Genomic DNA, 21,907 nt, shown 5'->3' on the forward strand with positions numbered 1-21,907 from the left:
TTACTGGACTAACACTTTCATAAATGTGCCTTAACAGCTCCTGAAAAGGAAAAAGTCTAAATCATTTGCGTTAATTTTCTTCTGTGCCATCCGTTGTAACTCTAGCCTAACGAAATTTGACTATCCGTCAAGGAGGTGCAGTGGTTAGGTGCTGGCCTCGCACCCACAGGGACGCGGGTTCAAACCCGACCCCAGTCGGTGGACATTCAAGAGGTAGTAAATCGTCAGCTTCCACGTCGTATGATTATGCGGTATGCTAAAAATCTCTTGAATATTCTCAGCTAGATTAAGCTGCAAGTGTAATGGCATCTGTTGGTAGTGGTACCGCATGAGATAATGACTATCAATCCCTGGAGTCTATCTGGTCAGCGAGTGGAGCGGATCCAATACGCAACCACTGTAGAAACAAAGAGGTCGTTGTGGCCTGATCGGTAAGGCATCGGACTTGTTACCGGTGGATCCCGGGTTCGGTCCTCGCTGGTCGAAAATCCACCGTCTTCATTAATGGTGCCTGGGGGACGTCAAATATGCTCGTGGTCACAAAGTCCTCCAAGTGGAACGATACCTCTGGGGTACTGGTCCAGGGACTGCTCGGTTTCTGGTCTGCTTCAAAAAATCAAAGGTGTGTCAGGGTCCCATCCAACTGGTTGAGCCGGGGGAATAAGGAGTGAAAAGTGTAGCAACAAAGAAAAATGCGATTTTTTTTTACCAGTTTTATTATTGTGGAAGAAATTTTACATATACAGATCTGTTTCCCGAACAGCTTTCAATCTTGAAAAATATCTTGAGTCGTTTAACAACTTTTAACGCAGCCTGTAAAAGATGGTATCTAACTTATTCTCATTTTTGATGATTAATTTCCATTTGATCATTTTACGTTTTCTGTGAGTATTTGATCGAAGGGTAATGAGCATATACACCTAAACTGAATCCAACAAATTATTATCTACCCTCTATGGGACAAACTATTTCCAATTAGTATACAGTCGGACCCCGATTTAATGAATCTCTATATAAAGAATTTCTCGATTTAAGGAATATTTCTTTTTCCTCGACTAAAATGAATTCAAAAACCCATATTTACCGAATAACAAACTCCGAATTAATAAATTATTTTAACAGCCGAAAAAAATATTTTTTGTTAATTTGAGTTAGGAAATATTGGATTGTTTTCCAAATATCATATCCATATTGTCTGAAATAGAAACACGACTTTTCTTGGAATCGATCAGCAATTTTTGATGGGCAAGGGGGCAACCAATGAATATTGATTTTGATGCAGAAAACGATAATGAAACTCCCATTAAAACTGTTACTTTTTCAAATGCTTTTCATGGCCTGGAAACTAAAAGCATATATCATGCAGTAGGCTGCAAATGATACAGTATTTTCTTCGCTCCATAAAGTCGAAAGAGAACTACAGTAGCCCCTCGTTATATCGCGCCTCGTTATATCGCTCATTCGGATATATAGCTCTTTTCTTCTGTCTCCCGAAATATTAAAGCCTAAAATAAGAAAAAGACTTTGCTTTAAGTTTAAAACCATTTCTGAAAACATAGGGTATTGCACAGAGAAGGTCTCTTTCTTCTCTATTTTGTCAATGAACAAAAGGAAGCAATTCTTCTGAATTCGCTGGAAAAGCAGCAGCAATTCCTGTCATCCAAATGTACATACCCGCACAGTATATTTCAGTTTAACATGGTCTGTAAACTACTTGACATCTTCTTTTGTATTGATACATTATCTTTACAAGGAGTGAGAGGGGATTTGCATCAAAGAAGGGAATAATGATCTGGACGGGCGAACTAGTTTCCTGGAAACAATCTGGTTTCTTTTACTTTTCACATCCTTTTTACAGCAAGTAAAACGGATTAGAAAACCTACTCGGAATAAGAGGGTATTGGAATGCTCATTCTTATCTCGCGGTAGCTCAGAAAGATCGTCTTCATTCGCCATTTGATGATTTTAACTTTCTGACGGTGAAAATTTATTTAAATTTCAATCTTGTTTAAATTTCAATAGGTGTGATAGTACCCACATCGAAACCATTAGAAACTAATGTCAAAAGAACGAATGCCAATTTACTTGTGTATTAGACATAAATATTTTTAATGCCCTCCGTTATATCGCGCTTTCGGATGTATCGCTCTTTTTCTTTGTCCCCCGAAAAGCGCGATATAACGAGGGGTTACTGTATTTCGAATCAAGTACCAATCAAATTGTCAAACATCTATTACCCAGTAGTTCAAAATTTCAAATTAACTAGTGCGTAATAAGTCGTGAAATGCTGAATAAAAAGCTTCTAGTTTAGATTCACTTTCTAATTGTGAATATTTTTGCGTAGTTGCTTATTAGAAGTTTTAAATAAGGTAAGTGCAGTTTATTTTTAAAAAATTTCACACCCCGATATCACGAATGACCTCCATTTAACGTATACAAGTTTCGGTCCCGATGAATTTGTTAAATCGGGGTCCGACTGTATTTTCATTCAATTCAAAAAACATCCGAAACAATATACGTCTACTTCTTTATCACATATGGGTTCATACATTATTTTCATGGCAAAAATATATTTTCAAACACTAAGCCAAAAATGTATGTTTATTCTTATTATGTTTCTCTGCTTTTATTTCTACTAAATATGCAACTTAAAAGAAAATAATCAACGTTTTATCATACGAAATTTGCAGATTACTGCATACATGGGATTCAAAAATTCCAGAAACTCCCTTTTCATTGTAAAACAGTGAACTTTTGGCTATAAAAACATCCGGTAAAAGATTTTTTTCGGTAAAGTTTTTTCGTAATGTAAAGATACCTGCCTTTTATAGGATATCTAGCTCCCCAAAAGCTTACTACTTTGCATTGTAAAAGTTCCTTGAGACCCAGAAACACGTGTATGCATAAATCTGCTAATTTTGTACGATAAAATATCGTTGATTTTCTCTCACTTTTCTGTACAAAAGTAATTATTTATTTCTTAATTATGCAATTATCTGGTTGTTACTCTGGTTTTTCTGTAACTCAGTAAGTCGGTTTCTAACATGTACATAAAACTACTGAAAACATCTTTGCATTTCCTAAAACTATTTCGTTGCTAAACATGATCAAGGCTCGCAAAAGTTGTCGTTAAACCTCATTATTAGAAGTATAATTCTTTTAAAGCAATAAGCAAATTTTTATGCCCGAAATAAATGAATTTATAATCAGAGACAACTTGTGTGCATAACGATTTAAAGTGATTTCTTTTTCGCTGGCATTGATGCGTTAATTTATTTTACTTCAAGTTACTTTCACCTCATGGTTCTTATCAGAACAGGAAAAATGCTTTCACAGATACTTAGTTCAACTAACTCAAGTTACTTTCACCTCATGGTTCCTATCAGAACAAGAAAGATGCTTTTACAGATACTTAATTCACCTAACTTCAAGTCACTTTCACCTCATGGTTCCAATTAGAACAGGAAAGATGCTTTTACAGATACTTAGTTCATCTAACTTCAAGTCACTTTCACCTAATGGTTCCTATCAGAACAGGAAAAATGCTTTTACAGATACTTAGTTCACCTAACTTCAAGTCACTTTCACCTCATGGTTCCTATCAGAACAGGAAAGATGCTTTTACAGATACTTAGTCAGTGGCGGATCCAGCAGATTGTTTTGGGAGGGGCCATCTGAAATTTTTGAACTAACTCCCCAGGGCCGAATTTAGCTCCATGCCGCCCCTAGGCAAATTTGAAATCTGCCCCCCTCCCCCTAAAAGAAGCAAAATATCCTTGACTCAAAAAAGAAAAAAAAACGTAAAAAAGTGTTCCCCAGTTTTAAACTGTCAAACTTATGAAGAAATGATGGCGTTCCACATTCTGAGGCGCCCCGATGAAATGATCACAGTGATCACCCAAACAAAATTTTTATTCGGCAAATTTTGCTGACGATTCGGCAAATACCATGATTGAAAAACATTTGACTCTCATAAGATGTGTGAAAGTAATCATTATGAAATTACAAGAAAAAATTCTCTGTGGAAAATGAAAGAATGCTAATATTTTACTTTCAAGAATAACAATTTAATTCAAAAAATGTGTTTTATAATAGCAAATTTGCCGCCCCTGAAAGGTTTGTCACCCTAGGCAATTGCCTACTCTGCCTATTGGGAAATTGGGCCCTGATAACTTCCCAGAAATTTTATTAAAATGAAGTTTTAAAAACACAATTTTCGGGGTAACGAGACATTAGGTGAGGGGGGTGGATTTAGGAATCTCCCTCGAAAATGTTTCTAAATTTAAATTTCCGAGTATTTTTTGCAAATTAGGAAGCTAAAAACGCATTTTGTCTATTTTTGATGATGTACGGAGAAGGGTCAGGTTTCGGGCGCTGGCCCCAAAATACTTTTTTGAAATAAAGCTTAAAAACCAAAATATTCTGTCATTATACATTGAGAAGTAAGAAGAGGAGGGGTGCTCTCCTAGCTCTTCAGGTGTCCAGCCTAAAAATGCACCTTTAGGTAATGTTTGCTTACATTAAAGGAAGTGTGAAGGTGCTTAGAATCCTTCCTTCCTGGAAATATTTTGCCTTTGAGGCTCTAAAAATTCGATTTTTAACTATATTTATATATATTTTAGAAAGGAATGGAAGATTCGTGAGCTCCTTCAAAAAACCTCCTTTTAAAGCTATCATCACGATATAAACTAGAAGGGAGGGGGTCCTATCAAAACTGATTTGTAATTGAAGTCCCAAAAAAATTCATTTAAGTTGCTTTTAAGCAAGTTAAGTGATAAGGACTGGATAAGCTAGTTTCGGTTGACATTTTTCTTTATCTTTATCTTTTACTAATCATAAAGCTGAAACTCTGTCTGTCAGGATCTCTGTCCGGATCTCTGTGATACGCGTAGCGCCTAGACCGTTCGGTGGATTTTCATGAAATTTGGCACAGAATTAGTTTGTAGCAAGGGGGTGTGCACCTCGAAGCGATTTTTCGAAAACTCGATGTAGTTCTTTTTCTATTCCAATTTTAAGAATAAAAGTATCATAAGATGGACGAGTAAATTACGAAATTATCATAACGTGGAACCGTAACATGGGAACAAGCCAATTGGCGAGAAAATTCACCATACATTATTTGTAAATATACAGGCGAACCAAAAGACATTTTAATTTTCTATTACGAGTAAAGCCGTGCGGGTACCACTAGTTTCAAATAAAAGACTTCAAATGCAATTTTTTGCTACATATCAAGGCATTTGTGAAAGGGCATGGGAAAAGGAGGTTCTTTCCCTAGTTTCGAAATTAATGCCATAAAAACGAAAATTTAGGCTCTCTTTGGTCTTGTGAACAATAGGTATACTCTGAGAACCGCAGCATTTAGAGATCGTGCAAGTGTCTGTAGATGGAATCAAGAAATGATGTAAGAGATGGAGAAAAATTTTGGAAATTAAAGTTTTGTTTTGAGGATAGGGATATAATTTATCTCCCAATTAAGGTCTATACTTCTTTTTCAGTAAAATACATGTGTTCAATTTTGTTATCTTCTCATAATATTTTTTTCCCTTTTTTTTCCTTAAAAAACTTCCTACAATCACAAGGCTTTGGGAGGGGCCATGGCCCCCATGGCCCCCCTCTAGATCCGCCCCTGTACTTAGTTCACCTAACTTCAAGACACTTTCACCTCATAGTTCCTATCAGAACAGGAAAGATGCTTTTACAGATACTTAGTTCACCTAACTTCAAGTTACTTTCACCTAATGGTTCCTATCAGAACAGGAAAGATGCTTTTACAGATACTTAGTTCACCTAACTTCAAGTCACTTTCACCTCATGGTTCCTATCAGAACAGGAAAGATGCTTTTACAGATACTTAGTTCACCTAACTTCAAGACACTTTCACCTCATAGTTCCTATCAGAACAGGAAAGATGCTTTTACAGATACTTAGTTCACCTAACTTCAAGTTACTTTCACCTCATGGTTACTATCAGAACATGAAAGATGCTTTTACAGACACTTAGTTCACCTAACTTCAAGTTACTTTCACCTCATGGTTACTATCAGAACATGAAAGATGCTTTTACAGACACTTAGTTCACCTAACTTCAAGCTACTTTCACCTCATGGTTACTATCAGAACATGAAAGATGCTTTTACAGACACTTAGTTCACCTAACTTCAAGCTACTTTCACCTCATTCTTACTATCATGAACGGAAAGGTGCATTTACAAGTAATTACCTAAAATTGCATAAGTTAATTGCAATGTTTTTATTTCTCGTTTAATTTCTACTAAATATGCAGTAGCATATTTAGCAGCAGCATATTATATGCAGTATGCATAGTTTGTGCTATTTATTTTAATTCCGCACTCTTAAATTAAGTTTGACGTATAAGCGTATTTGTTTCTGGCACCAAAGCTCATAAATAGATAAACCGGTTTTGATTTTAAAAAAAAATTCCTGTTTGAAAAGGGACTTTATCGAGAGTGTTCTTAGTGGGACTAATATTTGAATGACTTTGATTACCGAAGATATTAATTAAAAATCCCTAAAATTAGCATTTTTGCAATTTTGGAAGAGAAAATTTACTCGTACAGTTAAAATATTAGTACCAATCGAAAGAACAAAATTTTCTGCGTCTGGTAGAGTTTGAAACGTCTATATAGAACTCGAATTAAAACATTTTTAGCAGATTTGAAATAAAATTCTAAGTTTTTATTCACGCGATTGGTTACGATGCAATTGTTGGCGGAAAAGGGCAGAAAACTCAATGACGTAAGATTTTTATCCGATGCAAATTTCTACTTTTTAACAAATAAACTACTTGCAATACATTTTACCAAGATTTTTAAAGAATTTTCAGTGTTCACTCTTGCACATAAAACAGGCAGTACAACAGTTTGAAACGATTTCTTTTTCGCAGACATGGCTGCGTTTATTCATAATGCTTCAAGTTACTTTCACCTTACTGTTACTATCAGAGCAGGAAAGATACATTTACAAGTAACTAAAACCGTTATACAGATAGGCCGACGCATCAGCTTCAGTTTAGCCATTTTGGAGCGGGAATTTTCTTTGTTGTGGAGCTAGGGTTACCACATCAAAGTTTCGTGTTTCGCCAAATTTGCCGTAAATAATATTTTCTTTAATGAATAATTCACGTGTGTGCAGCTAATAATCGCCCGCAGTGAACCATCACCAAACGCGATAACTCGTCATAAAAGACAACCACTCAAGCAAGCGCTCCGATCCAAAAGGCTGATCTTAAGCTGATGCGCCGGATCGTGTATTTTGTGACCATACAATTAGCTACTCTGCCGTGTGCAAAACGGCAGTATCTGCATAAATGAGTTTTCGAGATATTTGGAGAAATGTGTGGTAGCTTCAATACTAACAACAGGAAAATGTAGGAATTAAAAGTTTTTTCGCTCTTTTTTTTTCAGCGGAAACCAAACAAGCGAGCTTGTACAGCAAAGATAACGTACAATAGATGACAAAAATGCAAAAAAATGAAAAATGACAAATTTGCTGTTACTGCCGTTTACCTGCACACGGCAGTACTGCTATTGGCCTGACATCACTGTTGCGGTGGCTAATGGATTAATTTACCTGTTTTTACAATGAAACAATATCTTTGCTGAAAAATTTTTTAAATTGCTTTTTGTTTAGGTTTGCGCTCTGTATGGGCTGGACCAGATACAACGGTCATGAACTATGCGGAAATCTCAAATGCCACGGACAACTTTACCCTTACCCGGATGTGCCCGGCAGCTGTTCTAAACCGTCCGGATTTCAAAACGCAAACCGTTCAGTGCGATGATATTCTGGGCTTCGTTTGCGTCCGGAAACCTAACAGCCGTAATCTAGGTAAGATTTTAGGTTTCGCATATTCATGGTGTGGATTAGTACCTTCCAGAACTACTATTACCATCTCAAGCCCTACAACAGATGAGTTTTTCCTACTAAAGGGCTGTTCACTTATCTGCCGGCCGTCCCGTCCGTCACGTTTTTCGACGTGACGGACTGCCGACAAAAACAGAGAAGCATTCACATACGGTCGCCGTACATCAATCACGCGGCTGAATTCACCGACCAGAGAGAAGAGCGCGCTGCTTGGCGGAAACCAATGAAATGCTGTTTTCTTTTGACGGCCGTAAGATATCAAGGTTCTGATCGAAATCGATCCCGTCCAAGATGGTTTGCTGTCATGGCAACCAGCGAAGAAACCCTGTTTCGGGTGGAAAAAATCGGTGCGGACGTGACGGACGGCCGATAAGTGAACAGCCCTTAATTGTTCTACAGTAAACTCCCGATTATCCGCGGAATAAGGTGGCAGGGCAACTTCGGACAATCGAATTTTGCGAGTAATCCGCAAAACAGGTATAAAATGATACTTGTGTAATGCAATAGTTTTGAAAAGTCATTAACACTTGCATACCTTTAAACTATATCAAAAAACGACAACAATGTATGTAAAAGCTCAACAAGGATTGATCATTATTGCAGCCGGATTACACTTATGAGCAAGCAAATAGTGCAAATAGATTAACTGAAATATATCGTATAAAGTATTACTAAAAAGGGGAGATGGTTTCGTTCGAACAAAACTGGTTCGGTCACTCGTTCTTCGCTTAATTAGTGTAAATCTGAAAATCAGCAAGTAGTGAAGATCTAAAGCAGTAAGTAGCGTAGATCTAAAAATCAGTTTGTGTTGTGTAGATATACTCTATGAGGATCTTGTAAAGTTAAGTGGAAAATATAGGATTAATATCGGAAATGAGTAATAGAAAGACGTAGTAAAAAATTACTCACCAGTGCAGAAAAAAAGAGGGAGGAGGAATAATAGTCATGAATATCTACTGCACCCAGGGGCATGCACAGAAATTTAGGGGTCCGTCACAAATGACTTTTACGGACCCCCTCCATATTGTTTTCAACCTATGTCCCTAGATATGTTTCACACCTCATTTTAAAAATCTCGGGCCACTTTAGGCTCGGGCCCGGGCCAACAGTTGTCCCTTCTCCCCCCCCCCTGTGCATAGTCCTGCCTGCGCATAGATAACTTGACCGAACCACAGTGGCAACTCGAGAAAGGAAGGCAAAATTTCCTCTGAAACTTTTGCCGCCGTCTGACCAAAATCAGGAAAATTATGAGGGCTGCGTCAACTTACCCCTGTAGCCAACTAGCCCTGGTCTCCGCAACATTTATTACAAATGAAGTACCTAGAAGCAAAGGGATGCTAAGGGACAAAATTACAAATTTGAAGCTAACTATAGTTGGGGCAAACCTAACTTCGCAGCATGTGAAAGCTATGCAGGTTCTAGTCACAGCACTACAACGCTGCCAGGGTTCGGTTTGCACCAACTATAGTACAAATGACAGATTCTTCTCTGTTTTGAGACAAGAATTGATTCAAGTAACTCTGGTGCTGCTATACAGTAAGATTTCAAAAACCTTTTCAATGAAAGGCTACCAAGAGCTTAAGCTTTGTACGCGTTTTATTCAAAACGTAGATAAGTCCACATACATATTTTTGCTTCTCACTGCCTCATATTTTCTTTAATTCCAGTTAATAAAGAATCAAAAATTCATTTCATTTTGTCTAGCCATTTGTGAGGATCCTGGACCTGTAGCCAATGGCGTGGCGACTCCAGTAGGTACTATTGATGATGTCTATTACGTGGGATCCTCCATTGAATACTCCTGTCAGTCTCTTCATTACTTAAGAGGCGCGAAGTCCATATCTTGCACGGGCACTGGTAATTGGTCAGAAGCTAAGCCCCATTGCATCAAAGGTGAGGTTCATAATCAAAGTATTTCCCGCGATCAATGTCTAAGAAGTTTCTCATCAGTCTCGTAACTGACAAAATGGTTATTGGATTAACGTCAAGGCAGAATTAATCTGTAAAGTTGAGATTATTTATCTAATTTTAACATAAATTTTTTGTTTTTGAGAATTTTTGACATAAAAGATGCACAGTTACGTCTTCCCACAAAAGGATACTTGTAATTTTACCTTTTTAAAAATTAAATCTGTTGTCTGATGCCACGACACTTTGTTATATGATTGTAAAGTTCTCAATTTTGGGCAAAAACAGAAGATGATTTTAATAGTGCAGTTGTTCTCAACCTTTTCACTACTGAGGATCAATTGCTATCAGAGGCGGTGATTGGGACTGAAAAGTGGGGGGGGGGGCAAAAAAAAAAAAACCGACAACGAAAAGCCATAGGACTTTTAGCGGCAGCAAAAAATGAAAAAAGATAGATAGAGAGAGAGAGAGAATACAAAATTTTGCTAGGGTTGGTTTGAGAGCAGATGAGTGGTAATTGATGGAAATCTAACAACTTAACTCACGTATTTCTTAAGATATTGATGAATTTTGTAAACAATAATTTTCCCCGAAGATGACGTACATTATTTAAAACAAAAAAGTTTTGAGATGTCACAAACGCTTAGTAATAATTTCATTAAACAAGTATGGCTTGTTTAAGTAAAACAATTGATTTACTAATATCTAAACAATGAAACTAAAAGTTACTGCTTATGTTAAATAATGTTTCGTAAACAGATACACAAAGCAAACAAATTAAGTTCTGAAAATATTGACATTTTTCTTTTTTTTTTCTGTTTGGTTTCTAAATTGGGAAATAAATGAATCATAAAAAGTAAAGGGAGTGGGGTTGTCCTCCCCCCCCCCCGAATGGCCACCACTGATTGGTACCCTTCCGGAAACTAAGCGCACCACATACGATAGAAATAATATTTTCACAACAATTGTATTAGGTGAAATGAGATGAATAGAAATTTTTATTTCACAAATCTTAATATATAAAAATCAATGTCCTGAGATAACATATATATATATATATATATATATATATATATATATATATATATAATATATATATATATATATATATATATATATATATATATATATCAACGCACAGCCGAAACCGCTGAAGCTTCAGACTTGAAATTTGGCAGGCATGTCCGCATGATTACAAAAGTAACCACTAAGAAAGGATTTTTCGAAATCTCAATTAGTTCGGGAGAAATTAATTAAAACCCCTTAATTTCTGCGAAATTAAAAACCTGTCATTGAAATTCAAATCCCTTATTTTCGAAGGCTTTCCTCCATTCAATTCATTATTCAGTACTTCATCTCAACTTTTGGTCGATAGCGAACTATAAATTTGATATTGTTTTTGTTTCTCACGTGATTCTTCGAGGCTTTTCTCAAGTCAAATCATAATGTTTCTGTCTTTTGCTTTTATTTTTTCAAAACTAGAAACGAAGTCTTTAAGAACATGATCACAGGCGGACTATCCTTTTAAATTTAGAAGAGTGCAGTTTCCTGTTAAAGTTTGCTTTGCAATAACCATTAATAAGTCACAAGGACAGACATTAAAAGTAGCAGGGATCGATTTAAGAGAAGACTTTTTTTTCACACGACCAATGTTATGTAGCTTGCTCCAAAGCCAGTTCATCAAGCAGTTTGATAATTTTAGCACCAGAAAAAAAACTAAAAAATGTTGTATACAAAGAAGTTCTAGCTTAAACATAGGTATAACAATAAAATGTGGATGACCTGTGTTTGCAAAGATAATCAATACTTTAAAAGGATCGTTAATAACAGTTAAAGATCGGTTAAGGACAAGGGCATATATATATATATATATATATATATATATATTTATATATATATATATATATATATATATATATATATATATATATATATATAATATATATATATAAGGAGTCCAGGGTCCCCGGGATCCTCCCCAAATTAGAAAAAGTTATGGGTAATAAGTAATTATTATAGGGGATTTTGGAAACTAGGTGCAACCAAGCACTGTTAAACCCCTGCTAATTCCATTACCCGAGCAATGCCGGGTACGGGAATGCTAGTTTAACTATAATTTTTTAATGGTATGGATTAATTTTCACTTGCTATTCGTGAACCACATGACAATTGCTCTCGAACCACAGGTTGCGAATCACTGAACTCGTGCTTCCTCGAACAAAATGTTCTGATGCACAGAGTCCGATTGCGCTTTTTACAAGAATAGGTCTTCATTAGATGGAGGTGTGGGAAAGGCACCGGGGGCTTATTTCCAGATTAGATACTTTCTTTTGAAAATGATGTTTTTGGTAGTAACTGATACAAATAAGTTGGGTGCACCATCTAAGGCCATTAAGGTCTTCTGCCATTTTTTGATGTAGTACAACAAAAATTCAATAGTTCGGGACTTCGTCGTCAACAGAAATCCTAATTGATGATAAAGCATTATCAGCAAGCAGTTTGTTACATCGGGAAATATTGCACCTACAGAAGATTGTTGCCATGATTTTTTTCACAATATTGGGAGAAAAGAATCTCCTAAGTTGCTAATTAATATGATCGCAAACTGATGACCTTGTATAACACATTTTAATCCATCAACTCAAACCTGGAAATCGGTCCATTCGTTTACGGTATTCTTGAATAAAATGTAAAAAACTCAATGTTTTTAACGATGTGTATTCTGTTGATAACATTACCGATTTTTGTGTTTTTTTTCTCTGTTACAGTTGACGCTTGCGAGGATCCACCGATCCCCATCAATGGATTTGTGACTTACTTGCCTCCCCTGAAGACTGCGTCTGCTCAAAGATCTGCGGTACTCACATCCCGATTAGTTGGTACGAGGTAATTGACGCACTCAAGCTGTTTCCTTCATCAAAATCACTTATATTTCCTTTTTCAAGAACTTCTTAAATGTCATTTCGATCTGAAGTAACGAAAACCTTCTATTGTCATCTAAGAATGCAAAAAAAAATCTGCTTTGTCAAGCCGTTGTAGGTTTTAGTGATTTCGTCGCTTGAAACAAACCTGTTTGAGTCTATGCCGTTTTATAACCTAGGTCCCCCTCCCCCCCCCCCCCCAAAAAAAGACAAATAGAAATATATATTGAAGCACATTTGCACATCGGAATTCTCCGATCTTAATGACTCGAAATGGATGGGTTTTTTTATAAATGAACATCTTGTTAATAGAACATCGTCTTCCCAAACAAAAATGATGTTAATTAGTACTTCAATCCTATAATCTGGACATGAGGCTAAAGCGGTACTAAATTTTCCTCTAGACGGTATTGTAGTAACATACTTCAAACTTTTCAAAAGACAATCAAAATTGGTAATTTTGTCCTTCTCCCCCCCCCCCCCCACCTTTCTCACTTATCTCGTCTATTAAAACCTGTGGATCTCAGCGTGTGTGTCTGTGACCACATCTCCTAATCTCCTAGATAACTAAAGAGAACTGAAAGTCGATCCAGATACCGAAAGATGCGTATTTTTTCGGAAAGTCTCATAATCCCAGTCTCAGCTTTTTACAATTTTAAATAGTGGAGGTATTATTAAAAACTCGACTCTCAATCGCTTTCTTTTCCTACCAGAATCTCGGAAAGATTCTGACATCTTGCCAACAATTTATTCTTCTGGTTCGAGCGAAAGTAGATTGAGTGGACACGGGAGAAAAGTTGGCCTTGGCCCAATAACTCTGGGTTCATTTGAAAATAGCTAAGGTGCACGCGCGGTTTGATGCATCGTGACGAAAAAGGGAATTTACTTACATGCTGCTGATTAGTTAATGTACCGCAGCAGGCTGAAAGAAGGGTACCCCGAAGTACACTGCCCAAAACCAGTGCCCGATCTCGGGGGAGCAAGCTGGGACACTTGCCCTTGGCGGGAACTTCTAGGGCGCGGCGAATTCACCCTATTTCTGTGTTTTTTATAATTAATTTAGTTATAAAATCTTGAATGGAGATAGCTAAATGCGGTGGCATTATCAAGTTTTTGCCCCAATAAGGAAAAAGTGTAGATCCGGCACTGCCCAAGATGGTGTACACCAACCATTGAGAAGAGATAAAATGAGAGGGACAGAAGACTTTCCTTCATGAAACCGAGACCCCAAGTCTCGTGACGGATTTTAAACCAAAGCATTGGAAGAAGTCAGGTTTCTCTCGCTTGTTTCACGCAAAACGTGCCGACCATTCGTCGCTGTTGGGTCACGTGACTTGGGGTCTTTTTGGGTCAGCTTTTGCTAAGCCAATGAATGAACTTGCTAACTCCATTTTAATTCCTGCTCTAAGACACCAACCCGTCTTTGGCGGCAAATCTAGCTGTCCTGGTGACTAGTTTACTATTAGTTTTTGAAATTGGTGGATTAAAGCGAGTTCATGTTAATGTACGGCTGTGGAACACTTCAACAGTTCTGGTTGCTTTGCAGAATGGGTCGGTTACCAGCAGGACTGGCAGCGCCCCTGCCGGAGAACTTTCCAACTGCGGTCACTACGACGCCTGTCCCGGAAACAGTCTCCTTGCCCCCTGGTGTGCACGGTTTGGGAGTCCGGGCCATGTACGACTGCGAGTCAAGGTACTACAAGCTGATAGGCTCAAGGACAAGGAGGTGCCAGGAACAGGGACAATGGAGCGGAAGGCCGCCGACCTGTATCCCTAGTGAGTGACATTCCTGTTTAAATTTTAAATATACTTTGCATAGCCCTGTGCTGGGTTCACGAGGGAAAAATATATGGCTCAGTAAAATGTGGACGATACTTGAAAGACTTGATTTCTTGACTAGAAAGTCGCCCGTCAAGGTATGACGGGTGAAAATTGCTTCTACATTTGAACAACGCCGTTGCTTGTTGGGTGATAGTATTTTGATAATTGAATTTTTAACCCTAACTCCAGTGAATCAATCCTAAACTGCAGTTGGTAACGTTCATTTGTCCGCTTTTTCGTTTCTTCATTCTCCTAAAATGACACAGACTTACCAATAAAAGAGTTAAGTGACCGGATCGAGTTCAGCCTTGTCACAAATAAAGCATTTCCCTGCATGTTAAACATTAAGAAACATATTATCAAATTATCATGTTGTGGCGCGAGTTTCATTGTTGAAACACGCAGGTTATTCGATCATCGGCTATCATTTTTATGAGGATACTTCAAATAAATTAAGAATTGGTGACAATAATTATGCAGTACATGTAATTCAGCAACAAAGTTATAAAGGAAAGTTCAAAAATTTCCAATCAATCACGTAAAATTTTGAAGTTTAAGCTTCAAGGTGCAGTGTGGATTTTCTTTCGGATACCCCAGATAAACACAGACACATCCTTTTGCGAGTAGAAATTTCCTATTCTTGATTTATGCATGGTAAATTAATAAGGATCCTTTGAGGTTGCTCGTAGAGAACGTTTATCTTTTGCTCATTAGCCGCGTTTTATGGACAGTTTCGACCACGCAAATAACCTGCTTTTCACCGCTTTTTGGTTATTTGTCGGAGACATGTGGATTTATTTCCCTCCTGCTTCTTTCTGGAGCAAATGCGGAGTTTTTACCCAGAATTCATTGTGAACGCGGCTATTGTGACGAGTAAAAAAAATCTTGATTTTAACCCGAGCTCACCTATTTTGTAGTAATGCATAGCTGCAATCCATTTCAGTCTGCGGGCGGTCGGATTCTCCCCGGACACCGTTCATCGTGAACGGGAACGCCACGGACATCGGCCAGTGGCCGTGGCAGGCCGGACTGGCCCGGTACCTGCCGGACTACAGCCGCTGGTTCCTGCTCTGCGGCGCCTCCCTCCTCAACGAGCACTGGGTCATCACGGCCGCCCACTGCGTCACTTTCGCTGGTACCACGCTCGCCATAGAGATGGACAAGTTCCAGGTGTACCTCGGAAAGTACCACCGCAAAGACTCCAAAGACGACGAGTACGTGCAAGTGAGAAAGGTGAGAGACCTTTTAGACATTTTTTTTTTTTCAAATAAATATAGTCTGGCCAGGACCCGATTTGTGATATCCAGAGACTCTAAGCCAAGCAGATTTTGGCAGGCCCCCTGAAGTCAAACCTTCTATTTTAACCATTGCTTAAAGCAGTTTAAGGTATTAGGGGGGTCCTGAGACTGAGAAGCAGGAGCCTTAGGCCATGGCCTAGTTGGCCTATTCAGTAGTCAGGCCCTGAGTGTAAAAACCGATGAAATAGAAAGGTGAACATTCAGGTTAGCAAACGAAAATGGACGCATCTATTAGTTAACAGGGATGCCAGTTTTCAGTTGCAGATGTATGTTAACCTCTAAATTATGTTGATTCACATTGAAATAAACGAGACACGCGCCTCATTTTTTTTTCTTTCCCCCCTAAATCCAATAGTATTGTCTTAATTGATCGCTTGACAATTCCATGGCAAATGTGGACAGACAATACAAATTATAAAGCTACAAATTACCACAACACCACCAGAGCTACAGCAGAATCGCAAGCAGACACCGAATAGCGCAGTTACAGCATCCTGAAACTGCAGTTTTGCCCTTGTTTTGGGTTCGTTAGTCTGGACTCAGTCTGTTTGTGGCTCATCAGTCAATCTACATATTTCAGCAACCCGAACTCAACAAAGGGGCGAATCTGCTGTGACTGAAAGCTGTTCGATACATGCTTACCTACAAATTAACGATGTACAGTAGAAGAGTCAGGGTCTAATTTCCCAATAGGCAGAGTAGGCAGTTGCCTAGGGCGGCAAATTTTACTTGAGCCACACGTTTTTTAAATGATTTTTTTTATTCTTGAAAGTAAAAGATTAGCATTCCTTCATTTTTCTCAGAGAAAGTGTTTTCTTGAAATCTAATAATAATAATTACTTTTACACATCTTATGAAAATCAAATGCTTTTCAATCATGGTAATTGATCAGCGTAAATAAAAAGACGCAGCGAACTAAAATTTTTGGGAGGAGGAAAATTCTAATTTTACCGAATGATAAAACACGAGCTTACACGCATATCATACATACGTACATAACATCTAATGAGAAGGAACGTTAGACATCATTAAAAAACAATTTTGAAATTTAAAAAAAAGAAAAAATAATGTGTTGCAATATTATCTCTAAATTTTCCGAATCGTCAGCAAAGTTTGCCGAATAAAGAATTTTTTTGAGAGCTCGCAGTGATTTCTCATCGTCTAGGCCCCTGAATGTGAAACGTCATCTTTTCTTCATAAGCTTGACAGTTTAAATTTCGTGAGCCCTTTTTGCGTGTTTTTGCTTCTCTTACGGGGGAGGGGCGGCAGATTTCAAATCTGCTTAGGGGCGGCTTTGAGCTAAATTCAGCCCTGAAAAGAGTGCACATATTCTCCAGAAAAGTGAACAAATAAATGAAATAAAAACAAAATCTTATAACTTTTATCACACGTCAACATACCCAAATGGGGTCGTTTCCAAAATTTTAAAAGTATTCTTTTCTGAAAGAACATGCTTAAAAACATAGGATCTAACCATTTTTTAAATAATTTGTTTAAGTTTAATATTTTTAAAAAATTACTCAAATTGTTGCGCTTTTATTGTTTACATTTCTTGAAGATGACATCACAAATGATGAAACGCCATTTTGTGTTGCCATTCAGAGAGTAAAATATTTAATTCGCATCTTTACTTACGTGTATTGGCAACGATCTGGTTGATAGCAAGCGTGCAGCGTAATTTTAATTCGCTTCTTGATTATCATAACGTGGAAACGTGGTACAAAATGCGCCAAAGAGCATCATTTGTGATGTCATGAAGACCACGCCTTATTTGCAAAATCGGACAGTCTAAAAAATTAATTAAAAAATAACTGTTGGGAAAATGAAATAATTTTCTGGATCCATGTTTTTTTTTTTTTTTTTGCTTATTCTATCAATTTTAGTGACTAAAAGTACTACTTTTGACTGAAGGAAACAACTCCATTCCCAAAGGGAAAAATACTTAACGGATAAAAAAAACAATGCACGAAATAAATGGTAGAAGAAAAAATTATACATGTAGTATTCGCAAAACAAAGGTAGTCTTAAAGAAACCTACATGAAGAGACACTAAATATTTACGCTTCGCGCATTAGCGAAAGATCCAATACGTATAACTTTCAACAACATCACCAACCCAAATAAAGAACTAAGTACTGTCCGCCTCCGAGAAGTTGAGCAATGGCCTTGAGCAAGTCCATTTCTTTCAAAGGGAGAAGCAATCAGTAAGAAGAGGAATTGTTAGGCGCAGAGTTGGGCTACTACTAAGCCTTTTGAACATCAGCTGTTTTTCCTCTTCCCTATTTGAACAAATGGAATCGTTTAATCGGCCGGTCAGCGGAGCTCAACTTGCCAGAGGAGACAGTACTTTTATTTTCAACGTCTTACATTTTAACTCTACGGCTTAGAATTACTATGCAACGCCTTTATAGTGCAGAACAAGCGGTCCAGAACAGCTGTCAAAACTTGCTCTATGGAAAACGTAGAATTTTACAGATGGTGAAAATAGATAATTTTGCAATAGATTTTAATTGCAGAACCTTTTCTTCTATTGTTTTTTCTTAAACTCTATTTTGTGAGGGATGGTAAAGACATTGGTTAGAGCATTCAAAGAGAAGAAATGAATTTTTCTATCATTTTTTTTCTTCCCGGAAGAAACTTATTTTGAACTAGGTGATGATGGTAATAATAAAAATAACCGTTGTCGCGATTATTTTTGCTCATTTTGCAGGGGTGCCCCCACTAAAAACCACAACCTCCCTCCTTGAAAAAAGCAAGAGCCCCCCAAATGCGAAAAACACCCCTCAAAACAACGGCCCCTAAAAATTTCAAAGGCACAGTCTGTGCCATGACCCCTCCCCCCCCCCCTAGGTGGGCACCCCTGCATTTTGTTAGCTACTATATTTAACTTTATGAACTTGATACCTTGCTTTAGAAATTTGATATCTCTTTCATAACAGATACAAGAAATCCACATCCATCCCGATTATGATCCGGGCCTTTTCGATGCTGATATCGCTCTTCTCCGATTGGATTCTCCTGTACAACTCAATACAAGAGTACAACCCGTGTGTTTACCCACTGAACAAACCTCAAGGGATAATTTGGTCACCGGCAAAAAAGGAGTGGTGAGTTCGATTTTATCGCTAATGCCGACTGTATGTTGGATGTTTAAGGTTTTTTTCCCTGCAAAAACAAAGTACACAACTTCGGTCTCAGTAATTTTTGAACACTCTCGGCAAAATAACATTCCTGGGGCAGTTTCGCATGGAAGAGAGACTAGGTTCCTCCACCTGATGGTGAAACTGAGCGTCGAAATCCCCGTGGATATGGTATCCGGCGATAGAGGTGGACACACACACACATGAAAGAAGGGATATTAAAAAAAATCAGCTCTTGGAAAATGCACATTGTACAAGGATTTCAAATGGAGAAAAACCAGTATACAGCCCCATTACAGAAAAGAAAAAAAAACCCGAAAATTTCAGTCATAGTAGAGGGTAGATTATTGCTTTTGAGGTAGGATGCAACAGTGCAATTCAGGACTTACTACCAAGCGGCAAGCTGCCATAACACTGGAAATAACAGTCTGGAGAATCATCTACTGGGGAACACAACTGATCCCCTTTAGTAGCGCTGCATGATAATTTAGAGATCCACAGGTAATGATGACATTTTGCAGCTGGTAGAGCCTATGTCGATGTCTAGCAAGGTGGCAAGACATCGCTCGGCTCACACAAGGCTCTAAGAACAATGTCTGTGCAAGGTGACTATGTCTTTCAATGGTCTGCCAGGTCATCAGATCTACCCCAATCGAGCAATTATCGAGCACATTGGAAAAGTAATCTCCTCGGACTTCCACCAAAACCAGTTGATTCAACTTAAAAGTCTACCAGAGATATTTTATGGATATAGCATGCATGGATATAGATCGGTGAGGATTCGTGTGATGGCACATTTGCACTAACTTGTGTCGAGAAACCGACTTGAAGTATACATGTTCTAATCTAGCTTGAACACTATTCCTCTCCACATGTGCCACGAATATCTCAATCGCTTTGTACTGTCTAACCACGGATTGTATGGAAAGGCAAATATCCGGTTTACACGCGGAAATGGAAGCATCTATTAGTTTTCAGGGATGTCAGATTTTGCAGATGTATGTTAGCCTCTAAATTAAGCAGAGTCACATTCAAATGAGCGGAATACGTGCATAAAATTTTTAATTTTCCCCTTATTCAGATGGAGTCGCCTTAACTGGATGTTTGCCAATTCCATACAATCCGTGGTCAAACAGTAGGCTTGCAAAGAAATCACGCATGCGCATATTTTTAATCGTGCTTCCGCGTGTTTGTACAAATATTATGAACGTGGCAAACCGTCTCACTTTTGTGTAAATCTGGAAATTTACACATCCGCGTTCTTTCATCATTTCTTCATGAAACAGCTGGCAACCCATGATTTGGTAGATATTTTCCGTCCAACTTTAGGCTCTATATGCACATAGGTGTATTACTTAACTGAGCTTGAGCCTGTGCCCATATAAAAATGTCACCTCTTACTCCGCAAGAAATGAACCTACTCAAGAGCAAATGAGGAGTAATTTATCAAAAGAGAACATATCCACTTTAAAAAAAAAATCATTTTATGACATTATCTAAATCTTTCAGATGACATTTATCAAATCACTTACTCCGAAGAGGTGCAAACGTGAAAAATCCTATTTTATTTAAGGGTAAAGTGTGGCTTTTTGATCAAAAGTAACATATCCGTCCTCTGCACGTTTTATTTTGAACAAAAGGGGACATATCCAGAAAGGATCTGTAGTACAAAGACTTTTATAGCCAAAGGAACACAAAATCCTCAAATTTTAATCCACTACTTTCAGGATCATGTACTTCGACAAAAGAAGGTGAAACACTAGGGTTTTGGTGGAATTGGAATTCTCAACATTCAGGTTTTCGTTCAAAAGGGCACATATATCCAAAATTAAGATGGCAATATCTCCTTGTTTTTTTTTTTTTTTTTTTTTTTTTTTAACTCAAACATTTCTTACTGTGGGCCATGGTTAGCTGTGCTTTTGTGCTCAATTCTGTACCCAGAGAAGTTGATAAAACTATTTTGCTTTTACCCTAATTCGTTTTTCTCACCTCCTGAACATTTTTAGAAAATGGATATGTTCCCTTTTGATAAATTAGTCCTCAAATATCATATTAAAGACATACCAGGCTTAATTCTTCTGTTTCTTACACATGTTCTTTTTCTTTCCAAAGGTTACAGGTTGGGGCATGAATGAAAACGAAACATATGCCGAAACTCTGCAACAGGCTGTCCTTCCGGTTGTGTCGAGAGACATATGCGAGAAAGGATACGAAGATTCTGATCTACCATTGACAGTGACAGAGAACATGTTCTGTGCTGGATACGCTCGTGGCAGGATAGATGCGTGCAGCGGTGATAGCGGCGGCCCCATGGTCTTCACCGACGAATCCTCCAAGGAACGAAAATGGGTTCTGGAAGGCATCGTCAGCTGGGGTAGTCCCAGAGGGTGCGGAAACCCAGACCAGTACGGCGGATTCACGAGGGTCAGTGAATTCTTGGACTGGATACATCTGTATTTTTAACGTGAATGAATAAAAAGTTTTATAAATAAAAAATAACGAATAGTTTTGGTTTTTTTCTATGAGTGAATGGACCAGGAGTAATGCGTGGTAATGATCTCTTTTATCCGACAGGGCCAGTAGTTCTGTGCCGCCCTAGACGATATTGAAAAGTGCCCCCCCCCCCCCCTACTGAATAAAAAAATATATATATAAGGGGCATTCAAATGAAACGTGGTCACTAGTCTAAAGTAACGGTTATCCCATTGCAACATTAGGCGGTCAATTCCATCTTTGAAGAAACTACTAGGTTGCTATCGTATCCAGGACGGAATCCAGTCCCACACTTCGTCGTTCGTTGTGATATCCGCGATATCCGATGTATCGTCCGCGAATAGCTTGTTTTAGAGGTCCAAAAACACGAAAGTCACACAGTGCAAGGTCTACACGGTGAAAGGGTGCACGGTGGATGTTCCAGCTCCAGCGTTTTCCA

The 21,907-nt window shown here is 38.0% G+C and overlaps 1 protein-coding gene across 1 annotated transcript in view; it reads left to right on the top strand.

The window, feature by feature from the left end:
- LOC129229726 (clotting factor C-like) overlaps positions 1–21,477 on the top strand; it is a 53,389-nt gene extending 31,912 nt beyond the window's left edge. Inside the window, exons 11-17 of the mRNA XM_054864092.1 lie at positions 7,654–7,851; positions 9,592–9,780; positions 12,564–12,681; positions 14,263–14,492; positions 15,481–15,770; positions 18,775–18,942; positions 21,088–21,477. Coding sequence (XP_054720067.1) covers positions 7,654–7,851; positions 9,592–9,780; positions 12,564–12,681; positions 14,263–14,492; positions 15,481–15,770; positions 18,775–18,942; positions 21,088–21,438 — 1,544 coding nt within the window. The 3' untranslated portion in view covers positions 21,439–21,477. The remainder of the gene's footprint in view (positions 1–7,653; positions 7,852–9,591; positions 9,781–12,563; positions 12,682–14,262; positions 14,493–15,480; positions 15,771–18,774; positions 18,943–21,087) is intronic.
- The last annotated feature ends 430 nt before the right edge of the window (positions 21,478–21,907 follow it).

The sequence above is a fragment of the Uloborus diversus genome, chromosome 9 (assembly GCF_026930045.1).
Source record: "Uloborus diversus isolate 005 chromosome 9, Udiv.v.3.1, whole genome shotgun sequence".
In the NCBI taxonomy this organism is placed as follows: Eukaryota; Metazoa; Arthropoda; class Arachnida; order Araneae; family Uloboridae; genus Uloborus; species Uloborus diversus.